This window comes from Pteronotus mesoamericanus, unplaced genomic scaffold, assembly GCF_021234165.1.
Source record: "Pteronotus mesoamericanus isolate MK-2021 breed Mesoamerican mustached bat unplaced genomic scaffold, CSHL_Meso_final contig_221, whole genome shotgun sequence".
Lineage (NCBI taxonomy): Eukaryota > Metazoa > Chordata > Mammalia > Chiroptera > Mormoopidae > Pteronotus > Pteronotus mesoamericanus.
In genome coordinates this window covers 17,024,389-17,051,771 of record NW_026555092.1, presented here as the reverse complement: position 1 = coordinate 17,051,771, position 27,383 = coordinate 17,024,389, and the positions used below count along the sequence as shown (strand labels likewise).

Sequence of the window (27,383 nt, the reverse complement as noted above, 5' to 3'; positions counted from 1 at the left end):
ACAGCTGGCTGCAAAATGAACGTGATCTACCCACTGGCTGTGCCCAAGGGGCGCCGGCTCTGCTGTGAAGTGTGCGAAGCTCCAGCCGAGCGGGTGTGCACGGCCTGCACAGTCACTTATTACTGGTAGGCCCTGAAATGTGGCCCCTAGGCACCTCCACTCTCTCCCAATCACCCGTCTGGGCCTAGGTTCTCGTCAGGAGGTTTAAAGACAGGACCCTAAGACTTCTGTGGTTTGCTTTCGTCCTCTTTTACCTAGTCGTTCATCAGCAGATGTTTTGTTAGCGCCTACTGTTATGCTATGCGTTGTTATAGGTGCTGAAGTCACTGAGGGAACTCGGCAGACCGTGTCCCTCGAAGAGCTAACAACATAATTGAATGCGACAGATGTGTTAAAAAAAAAAAATGCACACAGAAAACAAGATAGTTTCAGAGAGTGATAAATGTTATAAGGACAAAGGAAATGTGATGGGAGGTTGGGCAGACTGCCTCTCTGAGGATAAACTATGATCTAAACGTAAAGTACGAGCATCCTGCCATAAAAATGGCTGGAGGAAGAGTGGTACAGTAAGGCTCTCGGGGAGGAAAGACTTGCATGTGTTTGAGGACTAGAAGGAAGGCTAGTTTGGTGCACAGTCAAGACAGTGAGGGTTTGGGTAAGGTCGTGCTGCATGAGACCAGTTTTCATTTAATCAGTGTAACATCCCTTAACCCTTTGCTTTAGGTTAGACCCTATTTGGAACCTGAGATAAAACAGCTAGGTTACTGACTTCCAGAAACCCAGGTCAGAGCAGACGAGTTTGTTTAAAAATGAAAGTCGTTACAGTACACCGTCCATGACAAGTGCTGCCACTCAGGGGGTGCTACTCTCTGGGAAGCATTGTGATTAGCCAGTATCTGGAAGGGTTCTCTGAAGAAGTAACATTTGAGCTGAGTCTTGAAAAGTTAGTAGGAAATTGCTAGGTGAATGAACAATGAAGAAGGAAGGGTAGGGCATTCCTCACATCCAGGACTGGCTGAAGAGTGAGAGAACAGTTGATTGAGAGCTGGGTAGAGAAGGTAGTAGTGGAGGGAGCAGTCACTGGTTTTTAAATTGCAGTCCAGGACCCTGTAGCAGATCTTGAATAAGAACTAGTATTTTAAGAAAATAATAGAATAAAAATTATCACAGTAATCTTACTTTAGTTGTCTCTAGAAGCTTTACTGTTTTTATGTGGCTATGTGTGTTCATACTGGTAAAATGTATTTCGTATTATAATTTAGTTTTTAAAAAAAAAGGTTTGAAAATCATTCTGATAGGTAGGAGTAGGAGTTTAACCCAAGAAGATCCAGGTTAGGGCCAAACAGAGACATGATCTCAAAGCGTTTGGAATTTACCCTCTGGAAAGTCATTGATGATTTTGGCATGTTCTCATTTGTGTTAAGGTAACAAGAAGCAGTGTGGGAGATACTGATAGACTGGAAGGTAGACACTAGAGGCTGCATAATTGAGTGAGAAGTTGCAGTGCTTCTTCCTTCAGGCTGAGTTAGGCGTTCATCCTCCTTGTTCTCACAGCATTCTACATGTCCCCTATCCTAGCATCTAAGACATGGTTTGAAATCAGGTGTCCTATGGTTTATATTCCTCACTAGGCTGTGTGCCCCATGAAGGCAAGGATGGCATCTGTGTTTAGGTTGCTGCAACTTGATTGCATTTAGAATACAAGTCAGAATTTGTGACGGAAACTGCAAAGTCCTGGTTACCTCTCTACCTTCACTTCCCACCACACCCACCCCTTCTTTTCCTTGATGTAGTTTGAAAGACTTTCTTTTAGTTCTTTAGTTCTAATTTAGTCCTTTTCTTTCTACATTTCTTTGCTCTCTGCTGGGAACCTCCCCTTCATCCATGAATCTTCCTATTCCCTTTCATCCTTCAGTTCTCAGAAATGTTATTTCTTAAAAGAGATTTTCTAGAAAACTCAATCTAAGTACTCTCTCATTTTTCTTTCTCACATTTTTTTCACTTTGCCTGTACTTTTATATTTTTTTGTTTACTTATTTAATGTCTGTGTCTTTTCCTAGACCTAGTACCCACACATACTGGGCACTCAGTGATCATTTGTTGAATAAATGAACTTCTGAATGGATAATAAACCTATTAATCGGGGAAAGGAACACAGAGAAGGTGGTAAATGACAGATTAGGTTGGGGACACAGTTTGAGGGGCCTTCAGGCCACTTGGGAGAAATGGCTGGGAAACAACCTTAAGCACAGGCCTGGCACCCCTTTGCCTAATATGAGCATCCATCCATCTCTTCCCCCTCATCTCTTGACCTCTTCCCCATCCCCCTTCATCTCTCTAGCCAGAAGCAATTACTTCTTCCAGTCAACTCCTTTTGAAGTTACTTTGTACTGCACAGACAACTTTTATTTTCCTTAATTTTATTTCTTGGCAAGCATGTTATTTCAATTTTATTATGCTCCGTTACAATAGGATATTATGTGGAATATGTGTAGAAGGACTGTCATATGTATGCTATCTTTTGATCTGTTTCAGGCCTATCTGTGTATGCCCCACAATCTCCAGCAAAGTGTCTTAAAATAGTTGAAACTAAATATTTGATGAATGCATGAATGAATAAATGATCATTTCCTATGCCCTTATCCTCCATTATTTTCTTCCTCTTTTTCCCTTGCTTTTAATTCTCCTTAATGTCTTCTCTTCTTTTTACCCCCTTTTTTCTCCAGATTTCTATATCATTGTGTCCTGGAGATTTTGAGATTTTTCTATAAAATAAAACTCAGGGCATATTTCAAAATTGGGGCTTTACCACCCCCTTCTTCATAGGGTTTTCATGGTTGAATGTAAAACATCCAGCACTGTGCCTGGGACCAAGTTGGCACTCAAAATTTATTTATTTATTTATTTATTTATTTATTTATTCTCATCTCAATTTTTAAGAGCATGAAAGACAGTCAGGTTGAATTTGTGAAAGTTTTTGTTTTGGCAAAAGAATTTTTCCTGAGTATAAATGTAATTTATGCTCATTGCAGAAAACTTGAAGATACAGAAATTAAAGGAGGAAAAAATAAATCTATAATCCCACAACCCACAAATTAATAACCTGATATTTTGGTGAATTTTCTAATATTCTTTTCCTATTAATCCATTTAATGTATATACTATGTGTAATCTCATGCATATCTTTTTATATTGTTTCCAGGGAGTAGAACACTTTTTTAAAAAAGGAATTTTATAAAAGTATACAACTAAAACATTACAGACAGGTAAAAGAAGCTTCAGCAAATCATAGCATAAAGATAAGAATAATTTGCAATAATTTTTCTTTTTATTTAACATATGGGGCACAAATTAAAATGTCTTCATTGGCTGGGAAGAGAAAACAAACAATAAAGTGATATTCAATAGCAGGAAGCAGTAGGATCTGTGGTGAACTGGAGAATTAATGCCCTGCTCAAAGATATTCAAACTCAGTTTAAAAACATGATAATGGCCAAACAAAACATGTCTGGCTTACCAGCTCCTTGATTGTGAGCACTGATTGAAAATATATTTTTCAACTCCTTTTTTATGTATGGCCCCGATCTAGGGGATGAGACAGATGAACAGGGAAAGAGCTCACAAATATATAAATGACTCTCACTTTATTTAGAAAGGTAGGATAGGTCAAATGCTCTCAGTGAAACAAAAAAGTTCAGGTAGCTAAGTAAGCTAATATTTTCATTGCTCACACAATTATTCAACAAGCCCCTAATTAATAAATACCCTGTGGAACTCAACTATTTTTATATCCTGACTTTTGAGTGCTTTTATTGATTTGTTTACCATAATTGTCTATCAAAAAAAAAAAAACCTTAAAAAGGCTTTATGTCATCTCTCTGATAACAGTACCAGTTTATAAAGAAAATACTTTATTGCATTTCTATTGTCCCAGGAGGAAGAAAAGAGAAAGAGTGTTATGTGTTATTGTCTATGATTGCTTTCATGCTACAAGAGAAGCTTTGAGTAGTTGAAACAGAGACCATATAATCCTCAAAGACTAAGCTATTTACTGTCTGGCCCTTTATAGAAAATTTTACTGACCCCTGCTCTAGATTATTGTTACCTATTTTGGAATATGTGTAAATGGAACCAAACAGTTAACTTTTTCACTTTTAAGTAAAAACGTGTAATGGACAATAGAAATGCAAAAACCGATGATTATATGCATCTGTCAACAATCTTAAAATACCTGAAGCAGCTATGTGTCAACTTTACCTAATTTTTTAAAAGAAGGTGAATATGCAAAAAATACATGAAACAATAACTGTCATAATTGAAGGGAGAAATAAACAATTCAGTAATAATAGTTGGACACTTCAGTATCCCACTTTCAATAATGAATGGAACAACTAGTCCAAAGATCAGCAAGAAACTATAAGACCTGAACAACAGTATAAACTAACTAGACCTAATAGACATCTATAGAACACCATCCAACAACAGCAGAATGCACATTCTTCTCAAGTGCATATGGAACATTATCCAGGAGAGACCATATGTTAGAGTGTAAAAACAAGTCTCAAATTTGTAAGGATTGAAATCATACAAAGTATGTTCTCCAACCACAGTTGAATAAAATTAGTAATTAATAACAAGGAAATTTGGGAGATTTACAAATGTATGGAAATAATACACTCTTAAATAACCAATAGGTTAAAAAGAAATCATAAGAGAAATTGGGAAATGCTTTGAGGTTAAAAGAAAACAAAAACACAGCATAGTAAAACTTATAGGATGAGTGAAAGCAGTACTCAGAGGGAAATCTATAGCTGTAACACTCAGTAAAAAAGAAGGAAAACTTCCTTCAAATCAATAACCTAGACTTCCACTTTAAGAAACTAGAAAAAGAAGAGCAAACTCAATCCAAAGCTAACGGAAGGAAGGAGATGGTAAAGATGAGGCATAAAAAAGTGAAATAGAGAAAAGAAAAACAATAGAATCAACAAAACCAAAAGCTAGTCCTTTTTAAAAAATCAACAAAATTGACAAATCTTTAGCTAGATTGACCAAGAAGACTCAGATTACTAAAGTCAGAAATGAAAGTGAGACCATTGCTACCAACTTTGCAGAAGTAAGAGATTATAAGAGAATACTGTGTATATTGTATGCCAACAAATTAGATAACCTGGATAAAAAGACACTAACTCAAGAAAAAATAGAATATTTATAATAACTAAAAAGATTTAGCTAGTAATCAAAAAACTTCCCCCAAAGAAAAGGCCAGGACTAGATATCTTCACTGATGAATTTTATCATATGTTTAAATAAGAATTAATGATTCTTCCCAAACTCTTCAAAAAATAAAAGAAGAAGGAATAACTCCCTAGTTATTTTATGTGACCAGCACTACCCTGATACCAAAACCAGACAAAGACATCACAAGAAAACTACAGGCCAATATCCCTTATGAATGATGACACAAAAGTACTCAACAAAATACTAGCAAACCAAATCCAACAGCTTATAAAAAGGATTATACATGATGACCAACTAGGACTTCTAGGATTTTAAAGTTGGTTCAACATATAAATATAAATCAATATAATATACAATCTTAATAGAATTAAAAGACAAAATCCATGTAACCATCTCAATAGATGCAGAAAAAATATTTGATAAAATTCAACACCCTTTGTGATAAAAAAAAAAAGGCAGCAAACCAAAACACTTAACCAACTAGGAATATAAAGAAAATTCTGTAACTTGGTAAAGGACATCTATAAAAAACCTATAGAAAAACACACAGCTAACATCATACTTAGTGGTCAAAGACTACAAGTATTCCCTGTAAAATCAAGAATGAGACAAAAAATGTTGCTTTCACCACATTTATTCAACATTGTACTAGAGGGTCTAGTTGGGGCAGTTAGAAAAGACAATGAAATAAAAGGCAACCAGCTTGGAAAAGAAAGAGTAAAAGTTCCTCTATTTACAGCTGACATGATCTCATAGTGAAAATACTAAAGAACCCACACCAAAAAAAAAAAAAACAACAAAACAAAACCAAAAACCCCTAGAACTAACAATTCAATACAGCAAGGTTACAGGATTGCCATGCAAAAATCAGTTGCATTTCTATATGCTAGCAATGAACAGTCTGAAAGTGAAATTAAGAAACCCATTCCAAATAAACTAATAAAAAAAAATGAAAATCATTGCATTTAGAAGAGCATCGAAAGAGGGAGAGGATGAATTTAACCAAAGGAGTACAGATTTATATACTCAAAACTATGAAATATTTTTGGGAGAAATTAAAGAAGACTTAAATAAATGGAATGGTATTCATAGAGTGAAAGAGTTAATACTATTAAGATAGCAACACTTCCCAAATTGATCTACAGATTCAATGCAATCCCTATCAAAAATACAACTGCCATTTTTTCAGAAATGGACACACTGATCCTAAAATTCATATGAAAACACAAAGGACCCAGAATAGCCAAAACAGTCTTGAAAAAGAACAAAGTTGGAGAACTCATACTTCTCTACTTAAAAATTTACTACAAAGCTACAGTAATGAAGCTTTGGTTCTGACTTAAGGATAAGACATGCAAATCAGTGGTAGAATTGAAAGTCCAACAATAAACACATACATCTATGGTCAAGTGATTTTCAAGAAGTTTGTCAAGACCAATCATTTGGGAAAAGAATCATTCCTTCCATATGGTGGCAGCATAAGTGGGTAACTACATGCAAACGGGTGAATTTTGACCCCTGTCTTATCCCATATGCAAGAAAGACCTAAATGTAAGAGCTAAAAACATAAAACTTTTAGAAGGAAACATAGTTGTAAATCTGTGTGATCTTGGATTAAGCAACAGTTCTTAGATATGACACCATGAGCACAAGAAAACAAAAAAAACATAGGTTGGATACCATCAACATTAAAAATTTTAGTGCATCAGAAAATACTAAGAAAAAAGGGAGAAGATAGCTCACGAATGAGGGAAAATATTTGCAAATTATATATCTGATAAGGATCTGGAATCCACAATATGTAAAGAACACTTAAAACTTAACAGTAAGTAGACAAAAAGCCCTATTAAAACATGGGCAAAGGATTTGAATAAACATTTCTCCAAAGATATACAAAAGGCCAGTAAGCACCTGAAAAGATGACCAGCATTATTAGTCACTGAAAAAAAAAAAGTTCAACATTATTAGTCATTGGGGAACTGCAAAATAAAACCATGACAAGATACCACTTCACACACACCAGGATGATTATAATAAAAAAGACAATAACAGGTGTTGGTTAGGAAGTAAAGAAAATGGGACCCTCATATACTGTTGGTTAGAATGTGAAATGGTACGGTTTCCATGGAAAACAGTTTGACAGTCCTCAAAAATTTAAACATATAGTTATTACATGGCCTAGCCATTCCATTCTTAGGTATCTACCCAAGAAAACATTTGTTCATACAAAAGCTTAAACATTAATGTTCATAGCAGCAATATTCATAATAGGCAAAAAATGGAAACAAATGTTCACCAACTAATGAATGGATAAATAAGAAGTGGTATATCCATATACTAGAATATTATTCAGTCATAAAAAGGAATAATATAGATGCATGCTTTGACATGCATGAACCTTGAAAATATGCTATACAAAACAAGGTAGACACAAAAGGTCATATGTTGTCTGTTTCCATTTTTATGCAATGTCCAGAACAGGCAAATACATAAAGAAAGTAGACTAGAGGTTCTAAGCATTACATGAGTGGAGGGAAGAATGAGAGTGACTACTAGAGTGAATGGAGTTTCTGGGCTATGAAAATGTCATGAGATTAGATATGGTGATGGTTATAAGATCTTGTGAATGACTATTTCTTTGTTTATTGTCTTTTTTTAGAGGAAGAGAAAGGAAAAGAGAGAAAAACACCAATTTGTTCTTCCACCTATCTCTGTATTCATTGGTTGGTTCCTGTATGTGCCTTGATTAGGCGTTGAACCTGCAGCCTTAGCGTATTGGGATGATCTCTAACCAACAGAGATATCTGGCCAGGGCTGTGAATATATAAACACTGAACTGTACAGTTTAATTTGTAAATTTTATGGCAAGTGAACTGTAGATCAATTTTTAAATGTTAAAAAAAACCATGATTGGAGGAAGGGTGAGATTTAGGTAATGGATTTGGGAGTCATTTGCAGAAGCAATTATTTAAGGAATGGGAGTGGATACTCTGTAGGAGTGTGCTCAAGTGAATTTTTCTTTTTGCAGCGATGCAAATGTTCTACATCTGTGCTGTCTCATTGAGTGTTTCAAAATACTAGATATGCATGTAAAACTGTCAGAAAAACTATATACCAAGCTCACAGGGCTTCCTTTAGAGAGCTAAAAAACAACTGGCTTTGGAGTACAGGCTTAGAGTCACTACTTCCTCTCTTGACACATCTGCTTCTTTACCTTTGAAACAGTAATAACAGATTTTGTTCTGTTTTCAAAAGTTAGTTGGTTACATGCAAGAGCACCTGCTGCACCGCTGGGGTTGGGAGGCATTCACGGCGCATTCCATGTGAAGGCCCCCCCAGGAGCACAGAAGACAATGCGGCGCTCCCACACTCATGAAACAGGGTGGCACTGGTTATAGGAAAGTGTCTCCCAGGGCCTCATCAAATGTAAATTCCTTTCTCTTTCCAAAGAAAAAGACCCTCAAATCCCTCAGCTGCAGAGTTCAGGTATGTTGAAAATGACCTTAGAACAATGTAGAATTAAAGCTGTCTTTGTTGTTATTAAGACAGAACACCGACCACATCCCCAGCATGAACCTGTGCCTGCAGAAAGAACACCCTTCACCACCCCTCCCCACTGCAACATCATTTTTCCACCATCCAGTAATCACATAACCGTAAAGAGATTGGTGTCAAAATGGCTTTGGGCCCTCTGTCTGGTTTGTGTTGGGCTCACTTTTCTAGTTTCTAGGGTTAGGCCAAGAGTAGAGCCAATCAAATCTTAGGCCTAAAGTGAGGATATGAAGTGCATGTTTTTATTGTCAGTGGTGCGGTTCATCAGAAAGCTGACTGGGACAGCATCCATGAGAAGATCTGTCAGCTCCTGATTCCACTGCGCACTTCCATGCCCTTCTACAACTCAGAGGAGGAGCGGCAGCACGGCCTCCAGCAGCTGCAGCGGCGGCAGGTAGGCCCACGGGACATTTGCAGAGGGAGCGAGACTGCCCAGCCGGAAGGGTGCCCTGGGTCCCGATCACTCACCCATAACCTCTGTGAGGGCACAGACCTGGGTTTTATGTCTTTATGTCCTCATAGAGAGTCAGTTGTTCTCCACATACTTACTGAATATCTGCTGAATTAATCTCCTTGGGCCACCATAACAAAACACCATAGACTGGGCAGCTTAAACAACAGAAATTTATCTTCTCACAGTTCTGGAAGCCAGAAGTCCTAGACCAGCCATAGGTGTTGGCAAGTTTGGCATCTTCTGAGGCCTCTGTCCTTGGCTTACAGGTGGCTGCCTTGCCATGTCCTCACATGGTCTTTCCTCTCTGTACACGTATCCTTGGTGTCTCTTTGTGTGTCCAAATTTCTTCTTATAAGGCCACCAGTCAGATTGGATTAGGGGCCATCTTAAAGGGCTCATTTTAACTTAATCATCTATTTAAAGGCCCTATCTCCAATTGCAGTCACATTCTGAGGTGCTAGGGTTTAGGGCTTCAACATACGAATTTGGGGGGGACAGAATTCAGTCATAATACCCAAATGTGTCAAGTACTGTGATAACAGCCTAGGTGCATAGTAGGAAGTCAATGATGTATGAATATATAAAGGAGTGAATAAATAAAGGATATTAAGAAAACTATTATGGCATTGATAGCATCTCATTTTTTCTAAAAAAAAAAAACATAGTACTTTATAAGCCATAAATCTCAAATACACCAGATTCATCAATTTTAGTGTTGTGACGCTTTGAGAGTGGCCTTAGAACAATGCAGAGTTAAAGTTGTTTCTTAGCTAAGCAGAGTAGCACCAGAAGGAAAATTCTCTTAAAATTAACTCAAATAGAAAAGCAGAAAATTTTAGGTTGCCCTGAAGCATGACAGCTTTGTTAAACTAAAATTTTATTATACATAGAAGAATAATATACATTTAACAAGTTCATTTTGAGAACACATTCATGCCAAGTACTGAACTAAGATGAAAATACACTTGTTCTTGGACCTTAAGAGCTCACAGTCCAGAGTTTGCCTTTTTGTATCACCTGTTTTGGGTCTCGAGTCTGCCTTCATATAGGCACTTTCACTGTGTGCCCTCAGCTAGTTCAATAGGTGTTGGCTTTATCTCCAGGTGTATGTATATCCACCTTTGTCTTTTACCTTTATGGTGTCTCAGACGGTCTAGTTTTCTCTTCCACAGAAGCATTTGATTGAATTCTGCTACACCGTAGCCCAGAAATATCTTTTTGAAGGAAAACATGAAGACGCTGTTCCAGCAGCTTTGCATTCTCTTCGCTTCCGCATGAATGTGTATGGCCTGAGTTCAGTAGAGCTTGTGCCCGCCTACCTGCTGTTGGCCGAGGCCAGCCTTGGTAAGTGGAACTGACTTGAGGCCCCTTGGAATCAAGAAGTGCTCTACTGGGTCATCTCAGTAGGCAAGGGGTCTAGCTTTGGCAGTGGTACCAAGACACCTTTTATTGGAAGGGCAGGATTGCTGAAAATTTGGGCACAAGGTGGGAAAGGAGATGCCATGGACTTTTGGGTACAAGTGACAGAAATCCAGTCTAGCTGGCCTAAGCAAAAGGAAGAAATCTGTTAGGATGCTGGGCTGTCCTAAGGGAACTGGAGCTTCATGAGGTACTAGAATCAGAATGCTATTACACACTAAGGATGGCACTCTCCGTTTCTCTTTCTGGGGCCTGTCTCTTGCCTCTGCATCTCCATATCTGCTTTATTTTCCATCTCAGCAGACCAGATTTTTCTACTCTATGCTTACTGCAGAAGACATCTACCCCAGAATGTCAGGTGTAGCTGAATTTACATGTCTTCCAGTTCAAGGTGGGTAATAGAAACTAATTAGCATCTCATTTCCAATTTTAAAGTCCTAAAGAGAAAATTGTGTTGACTCAGCTTGAGGGTGATATTTGTCCACCTTTATCTGCCTTTGTGTCAGGGTCACACAGTTCAAACAGAAATATAGGAACCTGCTCCTATAGATGAGAGGCAGTTTTGAGAGTAGGGAGCATAGACTTGGCAGACGTCCCACATGATGGTTGCAACAAGAGAAAAATTAGCATTTTTGAGGGGAATGAACACTTTTGAGTATCTACAATATTTTAGGTACTGTGCTGCTATGTTTTACATATTAATAGCCACTTTAAAAAAAAACAAACTTAAAAAAATAAAACTGTTGGGAATACAGTACAAAGAACTCTTTTTCCTGAGCCATCTGTCTGAGAGTAAGCTCCTCACCTGATGCCCTCTGCCTTGAACATTTCAGTGTGAATTTCCTGCGAAGATGTTCCCCTTTGTAGTCACAATTCAACCATCATCTACCATCATCTACTATCATCTACTAAGCAGACCACGTTTACATTTCTCCAATTGTTCCAATATCATCTTTATAGCAAAAGGATACAGTTCAGAATTATGCTTCTCATTTTATTACCATGTGTCTTTAGTCTCCTTCATTTTGGAATAGTTTCTCAATCTTCCTTTGATGTCTGAGACTTTGATATTTTTAAATATTAAAGTCTAATTATTTCATAAAATGTCTCTCAATTTAATGTCCCATCAGTTTCTCTGATGTTGCCTCATGACTAAATTCAGGTGATGTATCTTTGGCAGGAATATCATAGAAGTGATGATGTGGTCTCATCCCATCCTATAAATTGGCACATGTTTTCAATTTATTCCATTACTGATGTTCATTTAAGTTACTTCATTAAGGTGATACCTGCCAGGCTTCTTCTGTGTAAAGTTACTCTTTCCATTCTTTGCAATTAATAAGTAGTTTATGGAGAGGTATTTTGAAACGATGTAACGATCCCATTCCTCATTAAATTTTCAATGTCTTCATTAATTTATTTATTTACATCAGTATAGACTTTTGGTTTCTTGTATTTTTTTTTCCCCAAGTGGGTTATCATCTGTTACTATCATTAATTTGATGCTCCACTGTCCCCGATTTGGCAAGTGGCAGCCTATTCAAGCTGGTTTTGACAAATCCACTTTGTTCTTTGATCACTTTCTTGCTTTCTCAAACATACTTCCAAGGAGCCTTGATTTCTTTTAGTGAAATACGGGATTCAGAAGCCAAGAGCTGTGCACTAGATGTATGCACTGCTATTGGAGTATGGCTGCTGCCAGGCCTTCTCAATGTACAGATTTAGGGAGTATGTGTAAATATAAAAATGTGTATACATATATGTACATATTACATTTATATTTATTTTTATATATCTATATATCTATCTCAATATATACAAGGTGGGCAAAAGTAGGTTAATAATAATAATAAATGGTAATACAAGAATAAACTCTGAGTTTCACGTACTCACAACTGTAGGCCTAATTTTGCCCATCCCTGCGTATATGGCTATGGGTTCATACCAGTTTACCAGATCCAGTCCCGTGCCACCACAGGGTTTATTCTGGTTTGCTCCCATTCCATATTTGTCGTCCTCTTCTCTGGCAGTGAGGATGCTGGCTTCCTTTCTCATGAATATATTTTCATACTTAGTCAGTACCCCTTCTGTGAACCCATCTCCCATCTCCAGCCCTGCCCTTCCTCCTTGCAAGATGCTCTCCTCTCCCTCCGTGGGCTGACTCGTTTCCAGGCTACCTCTTCCTCAGGGATCCCCTCCTCACTGGCTTGGGTTCTGACTCCCAGACCACTTAACTGGGAGTCAGAATGTCCTGCTTATCCCACTTAGGTCTGACTCCCCATTCTGGATTATCCCTCCTCCAAAACTCTCGGGAAGAGCACTGGACAAGGAAACACAGCCCAGGTTCTGTTTATTTCTGACACTGATTGGCTGTGGGAGTTTGGAAGTCACCCTGGCCTACGTCTCATCGTCTGTCATTCGGACGATTGCCTGCCAACTGGTTTCTGCACATGTCTGGCCTCCCTCCAATTTGGCTTCCACACAAAACGTGATCAAGTCACTCCACTATAAAGACCAAATTCCTAAAGCAACCTAGGACGCCCTGCTCGGTCCAGCCTTTATGAATTCTTTCACTCACCTCATCTCACATTCTTTTCTCTCTCCATTTTAAATTACACTAGCCGTCTTTTCTTTTTTTAATTAAAAAAATTTGATTTTAGAGAAAGCAGAAGGGAGGGAGAAAGAGAGGTAGAGAAATATTGATGTGAGAGAGAAACATCAGTTGGTTGCTTTCCATATGCGCCCCCCCATGGGGGGCCAAACCCACAACCCAGTCATGTGCCCTGACCAGGAATCAAACCTGCAACCTTTTACTTTGTAGTGACAGTGCCCAACCAACTAAGCCACACAGGCCAGATCTTCTTTGGATTCCTTTTTTTTTAAGGTTTTATTTTTTTATTTTCAGAGAGGGGAACAGATGGAGAAACAGGGAGAGAAACATCAATGTGTGGTTGTCTCTTGAGTGCCCCCTACTGGAGACCTAGCCCGCAACCCAGGCATGTGCCCTGACTGGGAATCTAACCAGTGACCCTTTGGTTCGCAGGCTGGTGCTCAGTCCACTGAGCCACACCAGCCAGGGCTTCTTTGGATTCTTCAGAGGCACTATGATGCATCCTTGTTCTGAAGGCTCTTCTCTAGCCACTGTTTTCACTTTTCCCCAACTCCCTTTCTCCTAGCTAACTCCTATTCATCCTTCAGGTCTCAAGTGTTACCACTCCCTTGTCTAGAAGCCTTTCCCAAGTCCCCGGCCTGGGTCAGAAAACTTTCTTTTTTCTGGGTACTTCAATAATAGTTGTAAATTCATTGATGAGATTATTGAGAACTGGAACTGCATCTATTCTTATTTGTCATAGTGTCTTCACACCCAGAACAGTACTGACTGCAGAGAAGGTACTCAAAAGCCCCTCCCACAATACCCGATACTACCTAAATAGTGGGCTGTATCTAAGCATTTGTTGAATCTGAGTCCTCTTGACAAGATTGTTTTGAGAATTATAAATGAGTTTGTATGTAATGAACAAGAAAGTGGTTTGCAAGCTGGAAAGTTCTGTCTAAATGGAATGTTTAGTATAACTTCCACAGTCATTGATTTGAAACCTTGACAACATTTCTGAAAGTCTTAAATAAGTCACATCCCTTGTGCACATGCCTCTTTCCCATTTTAGAGATTCCTCCAGACTGGGGTGGGAAAGATAACAAGTATTAAGCCTTTTTTAAAGTAACACTTTGGAATCAAAATCAACTAGAAATGATATTTTCAATAACACTTCAAAGAAGAGCTGCCTTGCTCATCTTCCCCGACTGTTGTTAGTGCTTTGGAGCCAGAAAAAACTGGGTTCAAATTCTAGCTCTTTTTTTCACTGGTTGGGTGATTCCAAGCATCAAGCTCTTTCTTACTTTAGGGCTCTCTTGCATACTGGTCCTTCTGACTGGAATACTCTTTTTCTCCTTATGCACGGCTGGCTTCTTTTCAGGACATGCATCTTCTTAAATGTCACCTTCTCAGAGAGCTGTCTCCTAATCATCCAATTAAAGTATTATAGGTTTCTCCCTGCTTTCTTTTATCACTGTGTTCTCTTCATTTCCTTCATAGCACCTCATTTTTTATTAGTTCATTGTGTACCTACTTCATTTTATTATATAAGCTCCTTGAGGTTAGAGATCATGTCAGTTATATTCAGTAATATATACTCAGTAAATTAGAGGAATATGTGGTTGGATGAATGAAGTTTCCGCTTCCATAAATTGCTCCTCGGATACTTATTTCATAGGGTTGTCAGCAGACAAATCACAGGTGCAATGGCCTAGCATTGTTCTCGGCAAAGAGCAGGTGCTCAGGAAATGCGGATCCCCTTTTTCCTCCTGAGTATCTCACAGCCACACCTTGGAATCATCTTTAACTACTTTATTCTGTAGTTGTTTACTTTCATCACAAAGTCATGCATAACCTTCCCCCTTATGTCTCTCAGATCGGCCACTAACCCAGTGTCAGCCTACGGTCTTGCCCTTCAGGTTAGTGTCACTGCTCCTTAATTGACTCTCCTTTCTCTATTCCATATAACATTAAAATCGCCCTTTAGGATAATCTCAATTCCTCTGTCACTTTCACCTCTTTACTGCCTCCACTCCATCCCCACGCCTCGCCAGGCAGCGCTATGTGTAAGAGGGCGTGCCTATACTTTCCCTCTCCAGTTGAAACAGCCCATTCCTTTGACCTCACTATATCCCACTCTCTGCATTTACAGCCTCATAGTTGGAGGTTTTTTCCCAAGTGTTCCTGTTCCTCTGGGACTGATTCTTCTTCAGATGCTCGTTCAGCTTGGCCTTGGGTACATCCTTTTTTGGCGTTGCATCCTTGAGTGAGATTGAGACAAAGAAAATTTAAAATTTCTAGTATGTGGCAATGCCCTCTACCAACTTTTTCCCCATCTAAACAGTCTTAGCTAAGAATCATTTGCTTCTTTAAATTTGAAAGAACCTCAGTCTAAAGCTTTTATTTTAGAGACAAAACCCAGATGGAAGATATGACTTGCCATGAGCCAGATTCATGGGCGTAGGCCTCTTGCTTCTAATCTAGAATTTTCCCACTTTAGTTTCCCATGTTAGTTTGAGCTTCGGTCAAGCAAAGTTACTTGCTTCCTCTTGTAGACTGCTTCTTCTTCACCTCTCCTTTAAATCAAATGACTTACAGGACAAATGATTACAACTAGAATAAAATAATGCTTACATGTGAACTAGGCCTGGGAGGAAGGACAGAGGACAGAAGGTTGCCTTATGAGCGGTTTATGTCGTTGTCACTTGACCCTTTTTGGTGTCATTTCTGCTGCAGCATCCCTCGCATGAAATACGTCACACCCGGAGCGTGCCTCCTGCTCTGCAGAGGCTGTCACCAACAAGCTCCCTAGGAAGCGAGCTGGCAGGCAGGCAGGCAGCTGTTATGCATTTTTACAGCTAAACAAAAAGTCTTCGATGTCAACAGTATAAGAATATTAGAGGCCCTGGCCAGGTATCTCAGTTGGTTAGAGTGTCATTCTGGTACACCAAGGTTGTCGGTTCGATCCCCAGTCAGGACACATATAAGAATCAATCAATGAATGCATAAATAAAGTAGAACAACAACAATGTTTCCTACCCCCCCTTCTCTCTCAAATCAATAAATTAAAAAAAATAGAAATAAAGAGGACCTTTACTTAGTAACCGTGTGCTGTCCATTCTAGCTCCTAAATGTCACTTCCTGTCTGTTCCATCTTCATTCACTGCCTTAGCTCAGGCTCTTACCAGTGCTTGCCTGAAGTATTTCAAAAGACTTCTAATGAGTCTTCCACTTTTCTTCCACCCCTCTGGTTCCCCCTCCACATTGGCTCCAAAAGAGCCTCCTAAATCTAAATCTAATTCTCTCTTCCATTCTGAAAGCCCTCTAATTTTTATCCACATGCCTCAAGCTCTTTAATGCAATTTACTAAAGACTCCATAATCTTTCCCTTGCCTACCTCTTTGGCCTCATTTCTTGCCACTCTATCCCTTAACACTTTTGTGCCCTAGCGTCACAGACAAATACAGAGTTTCCCAAATATGGCATACTATTTCATACATCCATACCTTTGCATATGTGTTACCTCTGCCTAAGATGCTCTCCTTCCTGTATGTGGAAACCTTTTATTTATTCTCAAAACCTAGCTCAGACTTTCCTGATTGTCATAGTTTGGCTGCCATAGACTGGATGGTTTAAACAATAACCATTTATTTTATTTCTCAGTTGCGGAGGCTGAAAGTACAAGATCAGGGTACCAGCAGCTTTGGTGTCTGGTGAGAGTCTGTTTCCTGGCTTCTAGACAACCAAATTTTTGCTGTGTCCTCACATAGCTAAGAAAGATGAACTTCCTGTGTCTCTTTCTATAAAGGGGCTAATAAGGAGTCCATTCAAATGACCTAATTACCTCCCAAAGACCCTACCGCCGAATACCATCACTTTGGGAATTAGGACTTCAACACATGAATCTTGGGGGGACACAACATTCAGTCCAAAGCAATGACCATGCCTCTCCCCACTCCAGTGTTTTTGTCCATTTTATTCATGAAATGAAACAGTTTGTACTTTTCCACCACTTCCAAACCTTATGATGTTACCATTATTGCAGTTATACTATTTTAGAAATATATTTGTTTTCATGTCTCATATTCATTCCCCCGACCCAACCGTATATTTTTTTCAAAGGTAATGGTTTTGATTGATCTTTGGATCCCCATCATTCAACATAAACCCTGGTACATACATATACATGTAATTCATGTACCATAAAATCCACTCTTTCAAAGTATAATTCAGTGGTTTTATTATAATCAGAAGGTTGTGCAACAATCACTACATTTAATTCCAGAACATTTTAGTAAATCCAGAAGGGAGCCCCATATCCCCATGAGCAGTCACACCCCACCCCCCCGTATCCGCACGGCCTGGGCACCACTAATCTGCCTTCTGTTTCCATGGACTGGTCTAGCCTGAATATTTCATGTAAATGGAGTCATACAATATGTAGCCTTTTGTGTCTGGCTTCTTTTACTTAGCATAATGTTTTCAAGGTTCTCCCATGTTGTAGCATGTGTCAGTGCTTCAGTCGTTTCCATAACTAATATGCCACTCATGGATATGGACAGACCATGTTTTGCATTCTATTCATCGCTTGATGGACATTCGAATTGTTTCTATTTTGGGGGGTACTATTATGATTAGGCTGCTACGAGCCTTCATGAACAAGCTTTTGTGTTAGTAAATATCTGAGTTAATGAGTAAAGGAATGAATGCATAATGACATATTTCATCATGTGTTTTCTGGCTAGGATATGAATTATATATAATCTTCTTTCTTTCTTTTGGACAGGTCTGGGCCGGATTGTCCAAGCTGAGGAATATCTATCCCAAGCCCAGTGGACAGTCCTCAAATCAACTGAATGTCCTTATGCCACCCACTCTTTACTGCATCGGAACCTGGGACTTCTCTTTATGGCTAAGGAAAACTATGAAGAAGCCCGCTATCATCTGGCCAATGATGTAAACAATCTAAATTATAACACCTGAGTGTTTCTGAGACCAGCTCTGTTCAGTTGTTTTGGTTTTTTTTTAAGCTGAGCATTTCCCTATAACTCTTTTGTCTACTACTGACTGTTTGGTGGGGTATTAGCAAGAACACAATTTTAGCATACTGAGCTCAAGCCTTGGCCAGGTCACATCATTTCCCTAAGCCTCCATTTCTCTGGAGATGAGAAAAGGGTGCAGAACAGTACACTGGTTAAGAGAAAGCCTTTAGCCCTGGCTGGTGTGGCTCAGTGGATTGAGCACCAGCCTGCGAACCAAAGTGTTGCTGGTTTGATTCCCAGTCAGGGCACATGCCTGGGTTGTGGTCCCGGTCCCCAGTAAGGGGTGTGTGAGAGGAACCACACATTATTGCTTCTCTCCCTCTCTTTTTCCCTTGCTTCCCCTCTGTCTAAAAATAAATAAATAAAATCTTTAAAAGAAAGAAGAAGAAGAAGAACTTTACTTCTAGTCCCAGCTCAGTAGTTTGACCAGCCACATAACCTTGGACAAATTATTTAATCTCTTTCAAATTATAAAATGGTCTCTACCTCATTGGATCATTGCAGAGATAAATAATGGGATAATAGGCATGCAGCACTTTGGCTATTATTTTTATAAATAACATCAGTGTGTCTGCTTCAGGATGTGGTTATTAAATTTCAATGAGCTGGTGGTATTTGAAAGTGCTTTATATATAAACTATAAAACTCTGTACAAATGCTAGATAAGATGATGAAAGTGATGACTGAGTGGTTCTTCCAAAATTTCTGAGGTTTCTATTAGGATTTCCGTATTGGGCAATATTACCAGAGATAACAGTTCCGAGCCTGAAATCTGGATGAGGTTAGCATCAGACTGCAGTCTTCATGCAAGCTGAAGCCTCTCTGCTGGGTAACCCTCCCTCTGGTTGGCTGCCACTGCACAGTTCCCATAAATCCAATGGAAACATTCTTTTTTTTTTTTTATTGATTTTTTTCCCGAGAGACAGAGAGGAAGTGAGAAAGAGCAAAAGAGAGAAACATTGACTTGTTGTTCCATTTATTTATGCATTCACGGGTTGCTTCTTGTATGTGCCCTGACCAGGGATCAAACCTGCAAGCTTGGTGTATCAGGACAATGCTCTAACCAACCGAGTAGCCAGCCAAGCACTCAGTGGAAACATTCTTGTGCCGATTAGCCTCCATATCCCCTCCCTCTCTGCCCTACTCTGCCCTGGGAGGCTGACCTCTGTGGACTCTACAACCTGGACTCCATTGCTCTGGCTTCAGTTGTGTTTGGAGAGTGAGGGGCATGGCGGGGGATTGGAGGCTGGGAGGAGAGAGAGGTCGGGGTATTTATTCTCCCTGCTGCCTTTCTTTCCCACCTCAGTCTGGCAGGGACATTGTCGCTCTGTGGTCACAACTCCTGGCAGGTACCTTCTTCCGTGGTTCTAGCTCTAACTGAGCGCTGGTAACCCTGTTTCCTCCCCTTGCTTTTTTGAGGAGTCAGGATGATAATTTCTTGCTGTCTATAATCCCCAGTGCTTCTCTAGTTTTTGTTGGTTCCTTAACCCTTCCATGTCTCTGTAAATAATTCTTTTAATTAAACTGTCTTCAGGAAATAATTTTGGGGGTGCATACATTTCCACCCATGAGCCTGACTAATGCACTTCTGCATCTGTGTTTCTCCACACAGACATAGTCTACACCCTCTGACAAGTGAAGCAGAGGCTAATTCTGTCTTGGGCCATACTATTATGAATTAGATCAAGCTCAGATTCCTCAGTCTAGTTTTTTTTAAAAAGCACAGTTTTATTGACATGCACCATAAAATTCACCGACCTTAATTAAGTGTACAGTTCAATGATTTTTTTTTTTTAGGAAGCTTAAGAGTTGTGCAGCCATCAGCACAATCCAGTTTTACAACATTTTTATCACCCAAACAGATCCCTCATACCTATTTTCAGTCACTTCTCTTTCCCACTCCCAGCCCCAGGCAGCTACTTTCTGTTTGTCTAGATTTGCGTTTCCTAGACATTCAATATGAATAGATTGGCATGTGGTTTTCTGCATCCGACTACTTTCACTTAGCATAATTATTTGGAGATTCATCCATGTTGCTGTGTGTATCAATATTTCATTTCTTTTATTGCTGATTAGTCGTCCATCATCTGAAACTACCACAATTTGTTGAGCCGTTCATCAGTGAAAGGACATTTGGGTTGTTTCTATTTTTTGGCTATTGTGAATTATGCTGCTAAAGAATGTTTTTATACTAGTCTTTGTGCAGACACATGTTTTCATTTTCTTGGGCATATACCTAAGAGTGGAATTGTTGAGTCACGCAGTAAACTATGTGTTTAACTTTTCGAGAACTGCCAAACTGTTTTCCACAGAGGCCACATCGTTTTATTTTCATACCAGCAGTGTATGAGGGTTCCGTTTTCTCCATGTTCTTGACAATACTTGTATTCTGCCTTTTTGTTTAGAGCCATTCTAGTGTGTAAGAAGTGGTATCTCACTTCTTGTGCCATTAGCCATTGGTATGTGTTCTTAGAGATCTGTCTATTCAGATCTTTGCCCGTTTTTTTAAAAATTTATTTTTATTGTATTTTTTCCATTACCATTTATCACCCTTACATCCCCTCCCCCCAGCAGTCACCACACTGTTGTCCATGTCCATGGGTCCTTTATCCTTTTCGCTCCACCCCTTTACCCCCTAAACACCCCTGAGAACTCTCAGTCTGCTCTCTTGTCTATGAGTCTGTTTCTCTTCTGCTTGTTTAGTTTTTTCATTAGATTCCACTTATGAGTGAAATCATATGGTATCTGTCTTTCTCTGACTGGATTTGCCCATTTTTGATTGTGCTGTTGTAGAAGTTCTTTATATATTGTACATACAAGTCTTTTCTTTTTTAACTCAGATATATGATTTGCAAAGAGAACTCAAGCACTCTCCTTCTTCCTTCTGCTATAGATTTATTTTGCTAGTTGTGCGTTTGGAACAGAGAACATCAGGACCTCAGGAGGCTACTTTCACCTGGCTAATATCTTCTATGGCCTTAATAAGATGGACCTGGCAGACACACTGTACACCAAGGTGCACTGGGGAATATGGGGGCTGAGCCATTACACTTAGACCTTGTATCTTACAACTGGTGACGAATCATTCATGAGCAATTTGAAGCACAGGGAGATAAAGTGACTTGCCCAAGTTTACATAGTCTGAGTTATGATATATTCCAATTTTCTTTCTTCCTGTTTCTCCACTACCAAAATAGACCAATCCTTAGAATCCATGGGACGATTGACAAGTAATAAGTGATGGATCAATAAGAACCAACCCCCTCCAAATAGATTGCCATATGCTTTGTCACACCCATGGGACTAAGATAATGTGGTCATATATTGAGGTATGTGACAGGGAAGGAGATGAGGTTTTTAAGGGAATATTATTGCTAAAAGATCATATGAAGGGATCAAAAGATACAGATACACTTTAAAATTTCCACCTGTACATGTGAAAGATTTTAAACTGTTTCTAATGTGTTAAAATGTTGGTTATATTCATAGAGTGACACCTCACTTGGTAAGAAACCATTTCTGTGTGTGATATAGGCTCTCATGCTGTGACTGTTTGTTTGCATTTTAGACCCACTTGGAGGAAGAGGCATCGTGGTGTAGCTGAAAGGGAAGAAGCTTCAGGGTCAGACAGGCTTGAATTTAATTCCTGGCTGTGCCACACGATGGCTCTTACCAAAAGTCAAGTGTGATTTTAACGTCTCTGAGCCTCTGTTTATTTCCCTGTAAAATGGGAATAATAAGACTATACCTTAATTGAGTGTTGTGAGGATGTAAAGGTTTAGTTACATGTCCTCAACAAATGGTAGCCATTGTTATTAGACCCCACCGGGGCTGTCTGCAGATCAATCACATGCCCTTTGCAGCCCAACGCTTGTCACACTCACTTTGGCTGGGCCTGTTTGGACTCCTAGGTTTCCCCCTGCTGCCCTCTCAGCTGGTGGTCCAATAGCTAAGACCTGGGCTGCTTGTCTGATGGCATCTTCTTTCCCAACAGGTCTCTGAGATCTGGAATAAATATTTGAACAATCACTATCAAGTCCTCTCACAGGCTCGCATCCAACAAATAGATTTATTGGGCAAACGATTTGAGACTGACACTGGCTTGGGTAAGTGGCAGTTCAGACTAGGAAGCAGAGCAGTGACTTCCTCTCAATCCCTGGGCCTCATCCCGAACAGAGAGAGCTGCTGTGCCTGTCGTGGAGCACATGCCACCTCCCCCATTAGGCTTCTGGGGAAACTGCAACAGGGGATCAAAGGGATTTTACCAGAATTCAGATTCCTAGCATCACAAACAGCCTTTCAAGGGACAGAGTTAGAGGGAAAAAGACCCTGCCAGAGCCCCCTGTGATTTTTGTAGAGCATCCATTTCTCATGTGTTATCCCTCTAAGGTACATAAGCCTAGGCAGACTCAACACAGAAGTCCCATTACGCATTTGTCCTGATGCCTTAGCCTCTTCCTTTGCCAGACTGTGAGCTCCTCAGTGGCAGCAGTGAGTCTGATTCATCTCACCATTTGCAGGCTCAGCAAACGGCTGAGTGTGGAGTAGCACTGAACAGTATCATTCCCTTTGAGATAACAAAGAGACGGAGGATCTAGTTTGTGCTAAAAAAAAACAAAAACAAAAAACAACAGCACTGAAAGGAAAAGAAACCAACAGAGACAAGAGGGAAGGAGAGAGGGAGGGCGGGGGAAAAGGAAGGGAAGGGGAGAGTCAAGGAGCATGTAGCAAGGACTCATGGACAAAACCAAAGGGGAAGAGTTGAGGGAGGGAGGGAGGGAGGGAGAGAGGGGGCAAGGGAAAGTGGTGGGGGGTAGGCAGAGACAAATGTATTTGAAAAAATAAATAAATTTAAAAAAATTTAAAAAAAAGACATACAGTATAGTTGGTGAGACACAGCCTATTCGAAGTACCAACAGAAAATTTCCATGAGTACAAATTATATTATAAGCCTAACCCCAGAACAAAGAGGTGACAATAGTGTTAAAGAAGGAAGACTTCTCACAGGAGACGTTTTGAGTTAAGGTTTAAAAAATTAGTAACTTTACTGAGCTTTCTCTTATGGTAAAAGTGTTCATGTTAAAGCAGAAAACTTGGAAATCATAGATATCCAAAGATAGCCAACCTTAACATTGTGGTGCATATCCTTTTTGTCTTTTTCTCTAAGCTTAACACAGTAAGTCTTTACTTAGTATCTTTGATAGGTTCTTAGCAACTGTGACTTTAGCAAAATAATGTATAATGAAACCAGTTTAGGCTAATTGATATAAATAAGAGTTAAGTCCTTACAGCATATTTCTGGTAACAAAAACATCACCAAACTCCTAAATAAAGACCCAAAACACTTCTAATGTTTTTAAAATATATTTTATTGATTATGCTATTACAGTTGTTCAAATTTTTCCCTCTTTGCCCCCCTCTGCCTGGTAACCCCATTCCCTCCAGCAATCCCCCCCCACCTTAGTTCATATCTTTGGGTCATGCATGTAAGTTCTTTGGCCTCTCCATTTCCTATACTATTCATAACATCCCCCTGTCTATTTTGTACCCAGCACTTATGCTTCTCAATCCCTGTACCTTTTCCCTTACCCCATTCTACCCCTCCCTCCTCCCAATTGATAACCCTCCAAATGATCTCCATATGTATTACTCTGCTCCTGTTCTGGTTGTTTGCTTAGGTTTATTTATTTTTTTTTTCATTCAGCTGTTGATAGTTGTGAATGTTTTGCCATTTTAATGTTCATAGTTTTGATCTTTTTCTGAAATAAGTCCCTTTAACATTTCATGTAGTAATGGCTTGGTGATGATGAATTCCTTTAGCTTTACCTTGTCTTGGAAGCACTTTATCTTCCCTTCCATTCTACATGATAGCTTTGCTGGATAGAGTAATCTTGGTTGTAGGTCCTTGCTTTTCATCACTTTGAATATTTCTTGCTAGTCCCTTCTAGCCTGCAAAGTTTCTTTTGAGAAATCAGCTGACAGTCTTATGGGAACTCCCCTATAGGCAACTAACTGCTTTTCTCTTGCTGCTTTTAAGATTCTCTCTTTAACCTTTGTTATTTTAATAATGATGTGTCTTGGTGTGGTCCTCTTTGGGTCCATCTTGTTTGGGACCCCCTGTGCTTCCTGGACTTCTATGTTTATTTCCTTCACCAAATTAGGGAAGTTTTCTTTCATTATTTTTTCAAATAGGTTTTCAATTTCTTGCTCTTCCTCTTCTCTTTCTGGCATCCCTGTGATTTGGATGTTGGTACGTTTGCAGATGTCCCAGAGGCAGCTCATACTATGCTCGTTTTTTTTAAATTCTTTTTTTTTTTCCTTGCTGTTCTGGTTGGGTGTTTATTTCTTCCTTATGTTCTAAATTGTTGATTTAACTCCTGGTTTTATCCTATCCACTGTTGGTTCTATGTAGATTTTTTCTTTATTTCACTTAGTGTAAACTTCATCTCTTCCTGGGTCTTTTTTTATTTTGTGGCCATACTCAATGAGTTCTTTGAGAATCCTGATCACAAGTGTTCTGAACTCTACATCTGATAGGTTCGTTATCTCCATTTCATATAGTTCTTTTTGGGGGGTTTTGTTCTGTTCTTTCATTTGGGCCGTATTTCTTTGTCTCCTGAATTTGGCAGCCTCCCTGTGTTTATTTCTGTGTATTAGGTAGAGCTGCTTTGACTCCCTCTCTTAGTAATGTAGCCCATCTGGATGAATGTGGCTTCTTTAAGTCCTTGGTTGTCACACTTCCATATAGCTCGATTTTCTGTTGGTTCTGGGTCTTTTTTGTTTTGAGATCTAGTTGTAATTCTTTCTGTGGTTGTGCGAGGAGGCAAAGCTTGTTTACCTACATCTCCATCTTGACCAGAAGTCCCAATACTTCTAATATTAAACATTAAAATAATTGTCAGCTATACATATATTTAAGACAGATAAATAAAAACAAGTAATATTCCAACTCAACAAGTCTTTTCCGACTCACGTATTCTAGTTCAAGGTTACAGGTGCCTGGAGTTCATCCTGGCAGCTCAGAGCACAGGGTGGGCACCCCCGCTGGACAGGACTTCCTTTCATTGCAGGGTCACTTACATACACACCCACACTCACCCAGACAGGACAATTTAGACACACGAATAGCCTAATGTGCTCATCTTTGGGATGTGGGAGGAAGACTGAGGACTAGGAGAAAACCTGCTCAGATACGAGCCATCTGCACAGAGAGAGTGGCTCCAGCTGGGAATCATTTTTCCCCTCATCAATGTTATAGTGAAACAATGTTGAACAAAAACAATGTTATTCCGGACTTGCTATACTCAAAAATTGCTTTTAAGTATCTGGCCCATAAGAGCTCATAGTAAGTCAATAAATGGTGACTGAAATAGAATCAAAAACTTCTGGGGGATGTTGTAAGCAGAAAGGCTGTTCCTTAAGCATCTTTGGATTGGAGGAAGAATTAAGATGCTGCAGCTGCAAGAAACCCTGCTCCCCGCTCCTGCTATAGAGTGGAGGCTGAGTTGTGCCCAAGGAATCCCACTGTGACAAATCCCCTGAGAGATCTAGTTCAGGACTCAGAAAGTAGAAAACCTTAGCAACGTTAGGACAGAGAAGTGTTTTTTAGGTTACTCTGATAATGACATGCCTGACAAAGCTAGGGAGCAGCCTGGAACTGTGGGACTTCCAGCTTTCCACGTGGCAGCAGTCCTCCAGGTGAAGAACTTACTGTGGTCCTTTCTGCATCCCGAGATGTCCCTAGGAGGAGGCTTCAGGAGGCCAGGTGCCGTCACAGCTCAGTGCTTACCCGTGAGAGAAGACTCAGCCGTCCCCTTAGGACCTGTGTCTTCTTTCCTCCCTTTCCATTGCAGATGAAGCGCAGGAAGCGGAAGCCATTCGGATCCTGACTTCAATCTTGAATATTCGAGAGTCTACATCTGACAAAGCTCCCCAAAAAACTGTGTTTGTCCTGAAAATCCTGGCCATGCTTTACTACCTGATGATGAATTCTTCAAAGGCAAGTTTCCCTAGAAAAGCAGCCTGTCTGAAAGGGAGGTAGAAAGTCCTCTAGTTGAAGCCAGCTGTGCACTGCCCAACTGCACTAGCTTTTGCCCTAAGAGTAAGGCCCCGCTCCAGAAAAGTTCATATGCTCGGGACTTGATTCATCGGTTGGGTCTAGCCTGCATAATGGAAACTGGATTTTCTTCCCATAAGAGGGCCTCCCCAGGGTTGCATAGGTAAATGGGGGCTGGGGCAGTGCTAGGAAGCCTGCAGGGCAGGAGGGCTCTGGGGGGGTTCTTGCAGAAATGGAGTAGTAGCTCTGACTACACTCAGTGAGTTCCCCGAGGATGGCATTTTACTTGTGGCACCTGTCATTTCTCTGCCTCCCAGTGTTGGCTCAAAAGGCCCTAATTCAAATCCTACAAAGATCTCACTTTGCTGAGGGGTACTTAGTTTGTCAAGCCAGCTGCTTTTCCTGGTGCCCCCTGCCCCAGCCAGCACACGTGTGGCTGGCTGTAAGGATCCAACAAGAGCTCAGGGGCTGGTGTGAAAAGCTGATGGGTCCTTTTCCTTGTTTCTGTGACTGAACACAAGTGGGGCTTCCCACTGTAATACTTCCCTGTGACGACTTCCTTTTCTCCCTGCAATTCTATTCCAGGCACGAGAATATGCTGTGAGAGCCTTCAATCTAGTTAAAGAAAAACAGCTCAGTGTCCAAGAACAAAACACCATTCAAGAATTACTAAGTCTCATCTCAGCTGAAGAAGCTCAGCCCCTTACTAAGTGACCCATGGGTTCTGCATCGGGTCTAATTCAAGGGACTGTTGAACATCTACTATATCCCAGCCTAGCACAACTGCTTTATGATTCCATGAATTGCTGAAGTTCTACCCTGTCCCCTGTGACTTCATGCAAACTGTATTTTTATTCTTGCATAGCACATGCAATGGAATATAGAACTTTAGGCATAGAAATCAGTAAAAGCTGTTTATCATGACCTTTGCACTTGGTTTATCATGACTCTGTATAGCTTTTGAGTAATGTGCTGTCAGCTCACTAGTATGGTATTTGTAATTAAACTGCAAATATTTTATCATATTTC

At 39.9% G+C, this 27,383-nt stretch overlaps 1 protein-coding gene across 1 annotated transcript; it reads left to right on the top strand.

Moving 5' to 3' along the window:
* The first annotated feature begins 15 nt into the window (after positions 1-15).
* Positions 16-27,068, top strand: ZMYND12 (zinc finger MYND-type containing 12). Its single transcript, XM_054572209.1, has 8 exons — positions 16-125; positions 9,043-9,184; positions 10,417-10,588; positions 18,043-18,212; positions 21,192-21,314; positions 22,293-22,404; positions 26,152-26,297; positions 26,940-27,068. The coding sequence occupies exons 1-8, from the start codon at positions 16-18 to the stop codon at positions 27,066-27,068; spliced, it is 1,104 nt and encodes a 367-aa protein (XP_054428184.1).
* Positions 27,069-27,383: the final 315 nt, after the last annotated feature.